Genomic DNA, 17,163 nt, shown 5'->3' on the forward strand with positions numbered 1-17,163 from the left:
TTTATATGCCTTAGGTAAATTACCAAAATGCCCTTTTTACACCAAAATTCATATTAAGCATATGTAACATAACTTTTGATATCTAAACTGATTTGGCAACAATATTAGATATGTTAAGGCATATTTTACTTATCATAGGGCTAGTTAGGCGTTCCAAACGCGTTTTACGCGAACGACGCGTTAAAGTAACATAAGCTACCTAAACGGGTCGTAATGGGTCGTAAGCACTTAGGTTAGGTTTCATTTTAGTATGTCGGCTTTGTTAAACCATATTACACGCGTCTCCATACTCGTATGGTTTACGAACCCTCATTCTATCCAATCCTCCGATTTAGGTCCAGTATATTAACATAGTTACCTATATTAGGTGTCGTTTGATATCCGTGATCTCTAGCATTGTTTGGTTGTTACACAAGGACTTCTAAGCAATCTCAAGTGAGTACATAGTCCCCTCTTTTACTGTTTTCCAAATTGTTTTGGGGTGAAACACATGTGCCTACTTGTTACTTTCGTGCTTTCCTGTTTTCACTTCATATACTTGCTATGCTCATTAGTACACTATTAGTACATGATTTACATTACATTGTTTCGCTATGTATGTTTACTTAGCATACTTAGTACATTGTTTTACTTTACATTTCTGCTATGTATGTTGACTGATAGCATGCTAGCACATTGATTTACATGACTTTTCTGCTTTGTATGTTAACTTAGCATACATAGTACATTGTTTTCATATAACATGTTTACATTTGCTATAACATTTGGTTTGCACAAATGGGACTTATATACGTTCATTCACATTAGCTACGCTGCTCGGTAGTAAGTAGTGGTACCATAGGACTTGACAAATCCCATTCCTGACATCCCGGGTTTGTTTGGATGTAAGGAATGACTGAATCCGAAAACATTTCTTTTGATAACCTTGACATAGGGTTATCCGACTGTCTCAAGGCTTGAATGTATGCGTTAACTTACCACATAAATGTATGTATCAATGTAACATGCTTTTACTTTGCGAAACATAACTTTTTGATATATTCAAAATACTCTGTTTTGTACATTTTCTACATTTGGTTATGTGACAATACTTTATTTAGAATACATAACATTTGTTGCACATTACTCGACTACATTTGGACTTTTTAACATTTGCCAAGGTTTATACAAGGACTTTTGACAAATTGGTTTAGACATAGACATTATACATTGATTGGTTGGTTTGAGTGACTTAAGTAACGAGATGTGAGTAGTATAATACAAACATGGTAAATACGCCGCTGGTACTTTTTATATATAAGTGTTTGTATTATATTACATATCATAGCGTTACTTAAATTATTCCTTTTTGACTTATACATTTTACACAAGTAGCCCGTTTTCACAAGGCTTTGGTTTGCAATACAGTTTATTTTATACAACTCATTTTACTTGGTTATTCATTTAACCATACATTATTCTTTTATCTATACATATCATTTGATTCTATCACTTTTAAATGATTTACAAAACAAAACAAAACAATTTACAAGGTTCATGACTGAATTTCATTAAATAGTTCTTAAATCTAAAGTCGTGAATCCTATTTTCACAAAACCTATGTATCTCACAGGCATTTTTATGCTGACGTACCTATTTTCACATGTGTTTTCAGGAGCTTTTGCGTAGGACGATGATCATGACACTAGGGCGGACCTGTGCCTTAGAGACATAAAATGAAGATAGACTTAGTTTAACTATGTTATGTACTCTTGGTTTTCATGTTTAAGACAATGTTACTCTATTGTTGATAAATAAAACGTAACTTTGTATGCCATGGTTGTGAAACAATTAATTCTGTTACAACATCCCCGACGTTTCCGCCACGTTTGATTGTTCCACGTGGTCGGGGTGTGACAGTGAGATCCAATACCATCCAGGTAAGGCAAACATAGTAGCAGATGCTCTAAGTAGAAAAGTGAAACCTCAACCAATAAGAATTCGTGCAACCAGAATAGAGGTTAAAACTAGTCTCTTAGATCAAGTTAAGAATACACAACAAGAAGCCTTAAACGAGAATCATATTGTAAAAGAAAGAATGATTGGGAGACTGCAGCTACTGACAATGGGAAATGATAATATCCTTAGGTTCAACAATAGAATATGGGTTCCTAATTATGGAGGACGGCAGGATACAATCTTAGAGGAAGCTCATAAGTCTAAGTATTCCATTCACCCTGGCAGTGACAAGATGTATAAGGATTTAAGGAGAGATTATTGGTGGCCAGGAATGAAGCGATCTATTGCCCATTATGTGGAAAAGTGCCTTACATGCCTTAAGGTGAAGGCAGAACATCAAAAACCCTCTGGATACTTGCAACAACCAGAGATTCCAGAATGGAAATGGGAGAAAATCACCATGGATTTTATCACGAAGCTCCCATGGTCAAGTCACAGTTATGATACTATTTGGGTAATAGTGGACAGACTGACCAAGTCTGCACACTTCGTGCCAATTCGTGAGGACTATAAGATGAACAAGCTAGCTCAAATTTACATCAAAGAAATAGTCTCATGACATGGGGTGCCTGTATCGATCATATCAGACAGAGATAGTCGTTTCACATCTAAATTCTAGCAAAGTTTCCAACAAGAGTTGGGAACCAAGCTTAATCTAAGCACTGCATATCATCCTCAGACGGATGGGCAGAGTGAACGAACTATTCAGACATTAGAAGATATGCTTCGGGCTTGTGTAATTGATTTTGGTGGAAGTTGGGACACTCATTTAACACTCATCGAATTCGCCTACAATAATAGCTATCACGCCAGCATCAAAGCTGCACCTTATGAAGCTTTATACGGAAGAAAGTGCCGAACTCCTATCTGTTGGACGGAAGTAGGGGAAAGTCAACTATCAGGACCAAAAATCATTGTGGAAACCACAGAAAAGATCCAGCAAATAAAAGAAAGGATGAAAAGTGCTCAAGATCGACAAAAGAGTTATGCAGATCAGAGGCGTAAACCCCTAGAGTTCTAACTAGGGGATAAAGTAATGCTTAAGGTATCACCTCTGAAAGGAGTGATTCGGTTTGGAAAAAAGGGAAAGTTGAAACCCCGATACATTGGGCCGTTTGAAGTAACAAGCAAAGTAGGACCAGTGGCTTATCGGCTAAAACTTCCAGAACAGCTGGCAGGAATACATAGTACTTTTCATGTATCAAATTTAAGGAAGTGCCTAGTGGACGAAGCCCAACAAATACCCCTAGAAGACGTACAGGTTGATGAAAAACTCAACTTCATTGAAGAACCACTACAAATCGAAGATAGGAAGGTTAAAAAGTTACGCAAGAAGGAAATCCCGTTAGTCAAAGTCAAGTGGAACGCACGTCATGGACCCAACTTTATATGGGAACTAGAAAACATAATGAAAGATAAGTACCCTCATCTTTTTAAGTAATGACAAATTTCGAGGACGAAATTTTGTAAGGAGGGAAGGATGTAATACCCCGAACCTTAATGCGCTGGTTATAAACATGTGAAATATGTAATTTATATTTCATATATTGTTAAAAGAGTAAGATGATTGTGTGAAAGGTGAAATATCTTGACAAACCTTGGCTAATATAGGAGACCTTTAATATTAATAATTAAATATATTATTTTATTTACCTTACTCCGTTTTTAATGAAACTTAGGTTAAAACGTAGATGAAAATATGCTTGTTCTAATGACATATTCATCGTTTTATAAAACGTCATATTTTAAAAGTTATACAAGAAAAACGAGTGAAGCACTTGAATTAATATAACTAAGCTAGCTAGCTAGCACGTCAATTGTCCCACATCGCCCAGATAGCCATTGAGGTGCTTGCTTGCTTCACATATATATAGGAGTTAAATTGTAGAATTTTAGATACAACAAAATTTTAACGGGAACGCTCTATTATTGAGAATCCCGAGTATACGATACCCCGTTGGGTGTTGTTAGTAGTCGTTTTTGGAGCACGAGTAGGAGCAGGAGTAGGGAAACTCTACATCAACGTGTCGTAGATAGTTTTGAGGTATACTCTCGTTTAAGTTTATGTTTAGTTATTTATTATTTATTTTTAGTACTTAATACTAGTTTTATTATTAGTAATAATATATTAGTAGTAGTAGTGTTAGTATTATTCTTAGGTACTAGGGTTATTGCCAGGGGCGGGTATTGGGTAGCCTAGCCTTAGTTAGGCATGGACTGATCACCCATGCTTAAACAAGGTAGGGTTAACCAATATCCAACCATGATAATGGCTAGTTAGGTGTACCATTACCTAACCTAGGATTATGTAATTGTGTCAGGACCTTGAGACATAACCCAGTCGTACTAGCGGCAGTTAAGCAATTGCTAATCAGGTGAGTCATCATACTTGTCTTTTAAACTGTGATAGTATACTCGTCCATAACTGGTAATAATGAGAATGTTGCAGTATGCATGTGTCAGTAGGGGTATATGGGATCCTATTATGCTTAATGAGGTGTGTCACTCTAGGAAGGGTAATAAGGTGTTGTACCCACAGGCACTTCGTGCTTATAAGGTCCAGCGACACACACTCATACCTATGTGACGACCGTAGGGGAACACAGCTGGAGGACCAGTATGTCTCTTGTACGGTGGTTTGTGACAAGTCAAATGTGACCTATAAGGTTCAATGAGGCCCAACCTGACTATAATGTGGTCACATGCCCATATTGTGTATGCATATAATGTAAATTGTGGTCTGTCTTTATAAAAATTGTATAGTATGAACTCACTAGTATATATCTGACGTCGTTTTGAGTATACTAATCTCAGGTGAATCATGAGGAAAGCTATAGGAACTACTTGACAGTTGTGGAGTTTTAAAAGATCAAGGAGTTCTTAGTTGCCAAAAGTTTGTAAATAAATAAAGTGTTGTACTCAGACTATTATAAGTTTTAATGAAAGTTTAGTTTGTTTCCGCTATAAGTGTATCAATTGTGCACAATCACCCGGGTTACGGGGTGGGTGTTACAGAAACAGCGTCCCGAACTCCAACGTCGATTTCTGGCGCCAGTGTAGAGTGCAACATTACAAGAGTTTTGCCATCAATGTCGAGTTTCTCATGATCTTCTTCAGTGTATTGCGACTCAGGCTTAGGTGCAGTAGTTCCCTGAGCTTCATTCACCACATAGGTGATCACTATTGGTCCGTTGCAGATGGACCTCCAAGCTTTTAGATCTTTGATTCTCATATACTGGATAAATCGAAATTTCCATTCCGAAAAGGATCCCCTCAATATCAGCCTAGGAATCCTGTTGTTGGTTCCAATTATGTTATCTAGATCCTGATTAATAGCAGCTTTTTCAGTCAATCCCAATTGGTTAGTTTGATCCATTTTTGAAAAGCAATTAAACGAATAAGTAACAGACAATTTTGTAACACCCCCAAAATCCCACCTGCGGAAGTCCCGCGAGGCGTGTTACGCATCAGAGTTCGAGCCACCAATCACATTGAACCAATGGTAAATACTTAAATAAAACATAATATCAATTCCCAAAATGTTGTGTAGCGGAAGCTTGTAAATAATCGTTTAGCAAATGTTTCATAATAATACTTAAAACCAATGTATCAAATGTAAGTTAATCCAAGAGCTTCGATCCATGACCACTCCAGCACTCCCAGATAGCAAGTCCATGTTCCAATCGTTAATGACCTACAAGCATGCAAACAAGTGTGTCAGACTACGCTGGTGAGTTCAAGGTTTTGCTAACGTGTTGTGTTACCAGATGTATGTTAATGTGATTTCAATGTTGCGTTACGATGCCGTTCACGTTAGATACCCTAGGGAGTGTGCCCATATGTATCCGGGGAGTGTGAACCCCTTAACGACCGATGCTATGTTGTCTTCGCTAGATACCCTAGGGAGTGTGCCCATATGTATCCGAGGAGTGTGCCTCTAACAACCATAGCGATACCCAGATAATTAGTTCACGCCCGTCCTTACGGCCCGGTGTGAGGTTTCCCACCTAATAGCGCTATCAACTAATTACCCCATTGCCCTCCAGGCAATCCGATGATAGATCCCATGTTCAATAACCAAAACCGATTAAGTTGTTTACCCAAAGTTTCCCTTCCAAAGGTTTACTAGTTGTCCCAAACCACCGGGACGCATGCTTGAGAAAATGCAATGAACTCACCTGGGATTGCTCGGTATGATACATGAAAGGTCTAGTTAAGCTACAATGTGATCAACCACGTCCTAGCATGTTTATCATACAAACGTATTCAAGTATTGCACGTATGTTCTACACGTATCGTAACAAGTTGTGTACAAGTATTGACCATTGCATTCACGTATAAGCATAGCAGTTCAACAGTAGCTTCAGAAAACAAAGTCCAAATATGCGGCCCAATCAGATGGACTCGTAACAGTGTGCAGGCCCAATGACAAAGTGTACATGTAAATGGTCTCGAGTCGAGACTAAGTGGTCTCGGGTTGTCCTGGTTTCACAGTCTCGAGTCGCAACGGGGTGGTCTCGAGTTGTCACGTTCTAGTCGAGACTACACGGTCTCGAGTCGCAACCGGACCCGCAACCATGGGCTCGGCTTGTGTTGTTTGTGTTGATAAGGTGGTCTCGAGTCGAGACTAAGGGCTCTCGACTCGCAACCGTGTCGAGACTATCAAATTGTAACAGATTTCCTGATTTCATGCAGATCGGTTACCCTTATTCAGGTTTCCAAGTTTACAACCAAATTAATTAACAGTTACTTCGGTTTCCAAATCAAATCAATAACACGTTTTCCGTCATTCAACTAGCATAGCATCGATCAAATAGGGTTTTAACACCTTAATTCTCATGAACCCTAATCCGTTATGACATGTATCAAGAATATGAACAACAATCCTAACACTAAAGCATAGCAATATGATCCGATTTCATGAACATCCAACCGGTTTATATGTTAAATCTTAAACACCAACATGATAACCGAATTTCGTGTGCATAATTATCCATTGTTTACTAGCATGCATAACCCTAATGTAAACATATACAATCAAAACAATCATAACATCATCTAATACAAACTAACCGATTATATCATCAACATCACCAAGCATGAAATCGATAAACATATACTAACCGGGTTAGAGGATTGAAGCGTGTGAGGTCTCGAGTGAACAAGGGTGATCCGAACAAGAAATGATCTTCGATCGCCAAAGGGTTGTTGCCGTCGGTTAGAGAGAGAATGAGAAGCTAGGGTTTTGTGTGTGATAGTGTTTTTGCAACATGTGAGAAAGTTACAAACACTCTAAGTGTTATGCGCAACAAGGGAATGGGCCGAGTCCAAGAGTGTGGCCCAAATGGGCTTATGCGACCGGGTGGGCCTTGTGTAATCGGGTTATGGTGTGCAGTTTGGGCTCGTTTACTATACTAACATTTAATACACACATATCACATAATCATAACATTCAATTAATAAATTTCACATAAACACGTAACGTTACACAAAGTGGGTTCGAAATACGAGTTGTCACAGTATCCCCAACTAAAAAGAAATTTCGTCCCGAAATTTGGTACGCACTCACTGATAAAGCTAGATAAGTTAAAGCCAGGTAAGTTATATCGTTTGCTGGTTTTCCTGGGGTGTCACATCCTCCCCAACTTGAATGGGAATTTCGTCCCGAAATTCACTAGTTGCATCAACATTAGGTTGGCTAGGTTTCGTATGGTCTTTGGGGAACAAATGTGGATACTTAAGTTTCATCTGGTCCTCGCGTTCCCACGTGAACTCTGGACCACGTCTTGAGTTCCACGAACTCTCACAATCGGTATACGGCTGTGTTTACGAACTTTAACTTCCCGATCCATAATCTCAATTGGTTCTTCGACAAACTGCAATTTGTCGTCTATCTTCAGCTCTTGAAATGGTACTGTCACACCCCCAAATCACACCCCCAAAATCCCACACGCGGAGTACCACCGCTTGGAGGCGTGACATGACCAGGATCAAGCCACCAATCATATTGAACAAGCATATAATCAACAATACTAATACTTATGCAATAGTAACATGATCCGATTAACTAGAACAACAATAAGTTAACCAACCAATTCATAAGAACATAACAGGGAATCATATCTACATCAAATCCGATTAACATCTACGGTTCCAAATTAACAACATGCAACCCGAATCATATGATTGTTACCACATCAAGAACCATTCAATTATTCATATCAAGAACCCTAGTTATCCCATAACATCATGTCAACCAAAACTAATCAACAAACATAATTCGGTAATCACTAACCGGTTAGAATCAAACAAGGAGAGAGAGGGTGATCCGAATGAGGAACAAGATCTTCGATCGCCAAAGGGTTGTTGCCGTCGGGTTCCAAGAGAAACGAGAGAGAGAGAGAGGAGCTAGGGTTTTTGGTGTGTGAGAATGATTTGCCAAAGTGTGAGAAGTTACTAACACCCTAGTGTTATGTGTGTAAGGTAGGTGGGCCGAATCCCTTAATGGGTTGCCCATAGTCCGAAAGTAAGTGATACGGCCCAAAAGGGGCTTGTGCGATCGAGTCCTACGTTGTGCGGTTCGGTTCGCGTATCATGCACACAAATTACACATAGTATTCATATAACATATCATGTATTCATTCAAATAATATAGTTCACGTGAGCATATAACGTTACACAAGATAAGTCTAAAGTACGAGTTGTCACAGGTACAACTAGTGTTTCATCAACCAAACACTTCTTTAGCTGCGATACGTGAAATACATCATGGACATTACCCAACTCAGCCGGTAATTCCAACCTGTAGGCCACCTTTCCAATCCGTTCTACAATTTTGAATGGTCCTACATAACGAGGGTTTAGTTTGCCGCGTTTCCCAAAACGCACCACACCCTTCCAGGGTGAGACCTTTAACATAACGCGATCATTAACTTCGAATTCCAGCGGTTTACTACGCTTATCAGCGTAGCTTTTCTGGCGGTCGCGAGCTGCGGCCATATGGTTTCGGATCTGCACAATGCTTTCTGATGCCTCAAGCACAAACTCAGGGCCTGTGATCTGACTATCACCCACCTCAAGCCAGCAGAGAGGTGAACGACATTTCCGTCCGTACAATGCTTCGAATGGAGCTGCCTTGATACTTGCGTGGTAGCTGTTGTTGTAGGAGAATTCTATCAACGGTAAGTGCTTCTCCCATCCTTTCCCAAAGTCGATTACACATGCCCGTAGCATGTCTTCAAGTGTTTGGATGGTGCGCTCGCTTTGACCATCCGTCTGCGGGTGATAAGCGGTACTCATGTCGAGTTGGGAACCGAACGATTTATGCATTGACTGCCATAACTCTGAAGTGAAACGCGGATCTCGGTCTGAAATGATAGAAGTTTGCACCCCATGCCTAGAAACCACCTCCTTAAGATACACTGCTGCCAGCTGAGAGAATTTGTATGTTTCCTTGATTGCTAAGAAATGTGCTGACTTCGTGAGGCGGTCAACAATTACCCATATAGTGTCGTTTCCAGCCTGAGTCCTTGGTAACCCTGTAACGAAATCCATGGCGATCTGTTCCCACTTCCATGTGGGTATTTCTGGCTGTTGAAGTAGACCCGAGGGCTTTTGATGTTCCGCTTTGACTTTGGCACAAGTCAAACATTTGCTGACATAGGTTGCTATATGAGCCTTCATGCTGGGCCACCAGTAGGTAGTTTTCAAGTCGTGGTACATCTTATCTGATCCAGGATGTACAGAGTAGCGTGATTTATGTGCCTCTTCCATTACAAGTTCTCGTAAGTTGCCAAAGAATGGGACCCAAATGCGTCCAGTTACGTAGTAAGCACCGTCTCCCTTTCGTTCTAGTCGTTGCCTCGAGCCACGTAAAGCTTCAGCTCGAACGTTCTCTGGTTTCAACGCTTCTAACTGAGCGTCTCGTATCTGGGAAGGGAGGTTGGACTGGATCGTGAGCTGCAATGCTCACACACGCCTAGGTGCATTATCCTTTCTGCTGAGGGCGTTAGCTACAACGTTCGCCTTGCCCGGATGATACTTGATGGCACATTCATAATCGTTCAATAATTCCACCCATCGTCGTTGTCGCATATTCAATTCTTTCTGGTCGAAGATGTGCTGAAGACTCCTATGGTCGGTGTAGATGGTGCATTTGGTACCGTACAGATAGTGCCTCCAGATCTTCAACGCAAACACCACCGCTCCTAATTCCAAATCGTGAGTCGTATAGTTCTTCTTGTGCACCTTCAGCTGACGAGAAGCATAAGCTATCACCTTCTCGCGTTGCATCAACACGCAACCGAGACCCTGAATCGAAGCATCACAATAAACCACAAAATCTTCGGTTCCCTCTGGTAACGACAAGATCGGTGCACTGCAAAGTTTCTGTTTTAACAACTGGAAGGCCTCTTCCTTCTTCGTTCCCCAAGAGTACGCCGTGTTCTTCTGTGTCAGCGAGGTGAGGGGTTGCGCGATTTTCGAGAAATCTTTAATGAACCTTCGATAATACCCTGCGAGACCAAGAAATTGTCGCACCTCAGACGGAGTCTTTGGTGCCGCCCAATTCTTAACTGCATCCACCTTCGCATGATCCACATGTATCCCTTTCTCGTTAACAACGTGCCCAAGGAAATGCACTTCTCGAATCCAAAAGTCGCACTTAGAAAATTTCGCATACAGCTGTTCCCTTCTCAAAAGTTCCAAGATGAGACGTAGGTGACACTCGTGATCCTCCCTGTTCTTCGAATAGACTAAGATGTCATCAATAAACACTATAACAAACTCGTCGAGATATGGCTTACATACGCGGTTCATGAGACCCATGAAAACCGCTGGTGCATTGGTCAATCCAAACGGCATGACCAAAAACTCATAGTGTCCGTAGCGCGTTCGAAAAGCCGTCTTAGGAACATCTTCTTCTCTAACCCTTACCTGGTGATAACCCGATCTTAAGTCGATCTTGGAATAGAAACTTGACCCTTGCAGCTGGTCAAACAAGTCGTCGATGCGTGGTAGCGGATAGCGGTTCTTAATGGTCACCTTGTTGAGCTCTCGATAATCAATACACATACGAAATGACCCATCTTTCTTCTTTACAAATAGTACTGGGGCTCCCCAAGGCGAAGAACTGGGTCGAATAAAGCCCCTGTCCAACAACTCTTGCAGTTGATTAGACAGTTCTTGCAACTCTCCAGGTGCTAACCGGTATGGAGCTCGAGCAATCGGAGCCGCTCCCGGCGCAAGATCAATCTGGAATTCTACTTGACGATGAGGAGGTAACCCTGGTAGCTCCTCTGGAAACACATCAGCGAATTCTCGCACCACTGGCAGATCCTCGATCTTACTTTCTTCAGACTGAGCGTTGGTAACTAACGCTAACATTGCAGGATACCCTTTTTGCAGATACTTCTGCGCATACATGGCCGAGATAATACCAACCATCGTCCCACTACGATGTCCTTGAACTGATAATGACTCTCCATCAGGGAGAGGGATACGCACAATCTTCTCCTTACACAAAATTTCGGCTTGGTGCTTAGACAACCAATCGATGCCTACCACTATGTCAAAACTACCGAGCGTAACGGGAAGGAGGTCAATATCAAACACCTGACCCACAAGATCTAGCTTGCACCCGAAAAGGACATTCGAGGCTTCTATCGTTTTACCATCTGCTAGTTCTACTACTTGTTTAACTTCTAAAGGTGTTGGGGTTATCCCTAATCGTTGACTAAACTCTAGGGACACATAACTCCAATCGGCACCCGAATCAAATAATATAGAAGCAATGCGATTGTTAACAGGAAACGTACCAGTTACAACGTTGCCGTCATTCCTGGCATCCCCTGCTCCAAGCTGGAATACTCTGCCTCGAGCACCATTGCCCCCATTATTGCCGTTGTTGTTGTTGTTGTTTCCAGCATTGTTGTTATTCGGGCGGTTGTTGTCGTTAGCATTCTGGTTTAACTGAGGGCAATCCCGCTTAAAGTGACCCTCGTCACCACACTGATAACACCCCTTCCTGAAACCCTGGTTCTGCTGGGGTGGTTGTCCCTGTTGTCTCTGATTCTGCTGGTTTTGTTGCTGCTAGTGTTTGGGCTGTGGGGCCCTACAATCCCTGGCCTCATGGCCCGCCTTACCACACCTGTTACATATCCGACTACACGACCCGAAATGATGATAGCCACACTTGTTACATCGTGGCTTCTTCCCTGCATACGAACCCTGGCTGTGGCCACTTCCCTGGCCTTGATTGACAGAAGACGACTGGCTGATGCTGCGGTTGTTGTTGTTGTCTGGCCTTTTCTGAGTCTGACCAGCACTGGGTGCTTTGTCGTAGTCGCTCCACTTCCGTTTGCTATCATTAGCAGATGTAGTAGCAGTGGGTGCCGCAGCAGCAGTGGCTGAAATGCGCGGGGGTAACGAATTGCTCTCGACCTCTTGGTTCACCATCTTATGAGTCAGACGAACAATCTGTGTCAAATCATTGAGATGGGCTGTAGTGACCAAACTCTTCACACGCGGAGGCAACCCTTTGATGAATAACTCAATCCTCCGAGACATAGGCCGGGACAAGTTCGGGCACATGTCGGCCAGTTCATACGATCGCTTCACATACGCTTCGACTTCAGATCCAACCATCTTCAAGTCGTAGTACTCGTTTTCCAACTTCTAGACCTCATCCCGAGGACAGTACTCCTCCCTGATCAGTTCTTTAAAGTCTTCCCAGGTTGTGGCATTCGCTGCCTCGATGCCCAACAACTGTACATGGGCGTTCCACCACGTTAGGGCACCATCCGCCAAGGTACCCGCAACATATTTCACCCTGTCCCCAGCGGGACAGTTACAAATAGCAAACACAGACTCTGCTTTCTCGAACCATCTCAGAAGTCCCACAGCCCCTTCGGTCCCGGTGAAGGTCTGTGGCTTACAGTCCATAAACATTTTGAATGTACAAGCAGGTTGGTTGGGTTGGGGTTGCGCTTGCTGACCTAAATGATGGAAGGAAACACGTTATAGAAGTGAAAAGACGTGTACGCGATATGAGAGTAAGAGTACTTGGTACATTCCGTACCAGCTTGATAGGCTGCTAAAGCCTCAGCCACACGAGTATTGATTAGGTCGGTCAACTCAGCCTAAGTCATGTTGATGTTGCCACGTCCGTGTCCTCGTCCACTCATGTTTCTATAGTTGGGAATAAACCGATTTAGGAATCATAACGAGATGGGAGTCAAGTTTCATACTGATATTTAAGTACTACCAAGTTCACACATAGTAAGGCAGAACCCTCCTCACGCTCGATAAGCCTCACTGGGACTTGCATGCACCCCGCGTTATTATTAAGTGTGCACCCATAATAATAAGGCAATTTACATGCTTATCTCAGTGCCTCTTAGCTTGCGCTCAAAGTTTCCCCCGTTCAATCAACACAACAGATGGCATCACAGGTCTATGATTCACATGAGTCGAAGAGTAGTGTCACACTATCAAGTCACTATGGTGTTTAATGTTTCATTTCATATATGTTGTGAGTGTGTGACTGCTAAGCAAGTAATGTATAAGGTGAGAGAGACGAACCTTGCAATCTGGAGCTGAGTGTCATGATCGATTTTCGAAGTTGTTCGGTTATAGTCTGGTTTTACAAAACGTTCTAAAACCTAGTTCACTATAACCAGTGGCTCTGATACCAAACTGTAACACCCCCAAAATCCCACCTGCGGAAGTCCCGCGAGGCGTGTTACGCATCAGAGTTCGAGCCACCAATCACATTGAACCAATGGTAAATACTTAAATAAAACATAATATCAATTCCCAAAATGTTGTGTAGCGGAAGCTTGTAAATAATCGTTTAGCAAATGTTTCATAATAATACTTAAAACCAATGTATCAAATGTAAGTTAATCCAAGAGCTTCGATCCATGACCACTCCAGCACTCCCAGATAGCAAGTCCATGTTCCAATCGTTAATGACCTACAAGCATGCAAACAAGTGTGTCAGACTACGCTGGTGAGTTCAAGGTTTTGCTAACGTGTTGTGTTACCAGATGTATGTTAATGCGATTTCAATGTTGCGTTACGATGCCGTTCACGTTAGATACCCTAGGGAGTGTGCCCATATGTATCCGGGGAGTGTGTACCCCTTAACGACCGATGCTATGTTGTCTTCGCTAGATACCCTAGGGAGTGTGCCCATATGTATCCGAGGAGTGTGCCTCTAACAACCATAGCGATACCCAGATAATTAGTTCACGCCCGTCCTTACGGCCCGATGTGAGGTTTCCCACCTAATAGCGCTATCAACTAATTACCCCATTGCCCTCCAGGCAATCCGATGATAGATCCCATGTTCAATAACCAAAACCGATTAAGTTGTTTACCCAAAGTTTCCCTTCCAAAGGTTTACTAGTTGTCCCAAACCACCGGGACGCATGCTTGAGAAAATGCAATGAACTCACCTGGGATTGCTCGGTATGATACACGAAAGGTCTAGTTAAGCTACAATGTGATCAACCACGTCCTAGCATGTTTATCATACAAGTCAGGTTTGTATTCAAGTATTGCACGTATGTTCTACACGTATCGTAACAAGTTGTGTACAAGTATTGACCATTGCATTCACGTATAAGCATAGCAGTTCAACAGTAGCTTCACAAAACAAAGTCCAAATATGCGGCCCAATCAGATGGACTCGTAACAATGTGCAGGCCCAATGACAAAGTGTACATGTAAATGGTCTCGAGTCAAGACTAAGCTCTCGAGTCGAGACTAAGTGGTCTCGGGTTGTCCTGGTTTCACAGTCTCGAGTCGCAACGGGGTGGTCTCGAGTTGTCACGTTCTAGTCGAGACTACACGATCTCGAGTCGCAATCGGACCCGCAACCAGGGTCTCGGCTTGTGCTGTTTGTGTTGATAAGGTGGTCTCGAGTCGAGACTAAGGGCTCTCGACTCGCAACCGTGTCGAGACTATCAAATTGTAACAGATTTCCTGATTTCATGCAGATCGGTTACCCTTATTCAGGTTTCCAAGTTTACAACCAAATTAATTAACAGTTACTTCGGTTTCCAAATCAAATCAATAACACGTTTTCCGTCATTGAACTAGCATAGCATCGATCAAATAGGGTTTTAACACCTTAATTCTCATGAACCCTAATCCGTTATGACATGTATCAAGAATATGAACAACAATCCTAACACTAAAGCATAGCAATATGATCCGATTTCATGAACATCCAACCGGTTTATATGTTAAATCTTAAACACCAACATGATAACCGAATTTCGTGTGCATAATTATCCATTGTTTACTAGCATGCATAACCCTAATGTAAACATATACAATCAAAACAATCATAACATCATCTAATACAAACTAACCGATTATATCATCAACATCACCAAGCATGAAATCGATAAACATATACTAACCGGGTTAGAGGATTGAAGCGTGTGAGGTCTCGAGTGAACAAGGGTGATCCGAACAAGAAATGATCTTCGATCGCCAAAGGGTTGTTGCCGTCGGTTAGAGAGAGAATGAGAAGCTAGGGTTTTGTGTGTGATAGTGTTTTTGCAACATGTGAGAAAGTTATAAACACTCTAAGTGTTATGCGCAACAAGGGAATGGGCCGAGTCCAAGAGTGTGGCCCAAATGGGCTTATGCGACCGGGTGGGCCTTGTGTAATCGGGTTATGGTGTGCGGTTTGGGCTCGTTTACTATACTAACATTTAATACACACATATCACATAATCATAACATTCAATTAATAAAGTTCACATAAACACATAACGTTACACAAAGTGGGTTCGAAATACGAGTTGTCACAGTATCCCCAACTAAAAAGAAATTTCGTCCCGAAATTTGGTACGCACTCACTGATAAAGCTAGATAAGTTAAAGCCAGGTAAGTTATATCGTTTGCTGGTTTTCCTGGGGTGTCACAAATTTAAAGATAAAACAATTGATTAATAGCCTTTATTGTTACAATACAATTCAAATAACAGTTTAGAAGGTCCAAAAATTTTCAAACAGTTCAACACTTGTCAAATCCTGATCCCACAATATAAGGTTCCATGTAGGAATCCACACAGTCCAATAGGTCGCACACTTCAGTCGCACACTTGAAAAAGGTTCAAATACAAGTCACGTAGTTCAGTAACTTAACTCGCACACTTTCAGATGAACCTTAACAATTTCACAGCCAGAAGCTGGGTCACACAGTTCAGAGTCGCACAGTCCAAACTTTTAACCACACAGTTGAGTCGCACAGTTCAACAATTTGAGTCGCACAGTCCTTTTGAGTCGCACAGTTCAACAATTTGAGTCGCACAGTCCTTTTGAGTCGCACAGTTCAACAATTGAACAGTTCAACAGTTTTGACCGCACACTCCAATTCCAGTCGCACACTAGGATTTGAACCGCACACTTGACTTAAATTTGGGCCTGATTCCTTAAAATCCCAAATAACTGTCCAAAAGTTTCAGATGTCGCGTAATTGTTTTGGGCTTGCACACTCTTCACAAGCCCAAGCCCAAACCAAAGGTCCAATACACTTGAAGTCGCCTAATGAAGTCGCACAGTTATGTCTTGGAAACTCAATGTTGTTTTGGAAACCTCAATCACAAAGTTTTCAACTAAAATCCCGAAAGATCCGGTGACCTTATCTCCGAATTTGTTTGAGAATTTCGTGCAACAACTTTCCAAAAATTCTGCAAACACAACCAATCTTGCACATCAACGGATTAAACCCAAATTTATTCAAAAATTAGATGAAATTCTGATGATATTCAAAGCATAAACCCAGAAATTTAAAATTTTCAAGAACCCTTTTCACTGAAAATATGAACTTTTGGGTTTGAAACCTTCCAATTTCACAAGACTTTAAACTTTCAATGTAAAAATCAGAAAACAAATCCCAATTTTAACACCAAAAATAACCTGTTTCAGGAAAAACTTTCACTAAAACGAACAAAATTTTTTATTTTTAAACACCGTATTTTGTTTCAAAAAGAACAATTCAGTTTTTACCGAAACAAAACAACAATTTTAGATTCGTGTTTTGTTGGTCTGATCCTTAACTCAGGTCAATTTCAAGAGTCAAAAATAAAATTTTTCAAGTAGAAAAACCTGCAACTTATTCACTTTAAACCCAAAGAAACAATTCGAT

At 41.5% G+C, this 17,163-nt stretch overlaps 1 protein-coding gene across 1 annotated transcript; it reads left to right on the forward strand.

Moving 5' to 3' along the window:
* Positions 1–3,034: 3,034 nt before the first annotated feature.
* LOC118491526 lies at positions 3,035–3,439 on the forward strand. The gene has a single exon (XM_035989371.1). It carries the CDS (start codon positions 3,035–3,037, stop codon positions 3,437–3,439), a length of 405 nt encoding a protein of 134 aa, XP_035845264.1.
* The last annotated feature ends 13,724 nt before the right edge of the window (positions 3,440–17,163 follow it).

Source organism: Helianthus annuus, chromosome 4 (genome assembly GCF_002127325.2).
Source record: "Helianthus annuus cultivar XRQ/B chromosome 4, HanXRQr2.0-SUNRISE, whole genome shotgun sequence".
Classification (NCBI taxonomy): Eukaryota; Viridiplantae; Streptophyta; class Magnoliopsida; order Asterales; family Asteraceae; genus Helianthus; species Helianthus annuus.

Excerpts from the sequence above, each read along its gene's own strand:
- LOC118491526 (XM_035989371.1), top strand. The coding sequence starts at position 3,035 with ATGCTTAAGGTATCACCTCTGAAAGGAGTGATTCGGTTTGGAAAAAAG.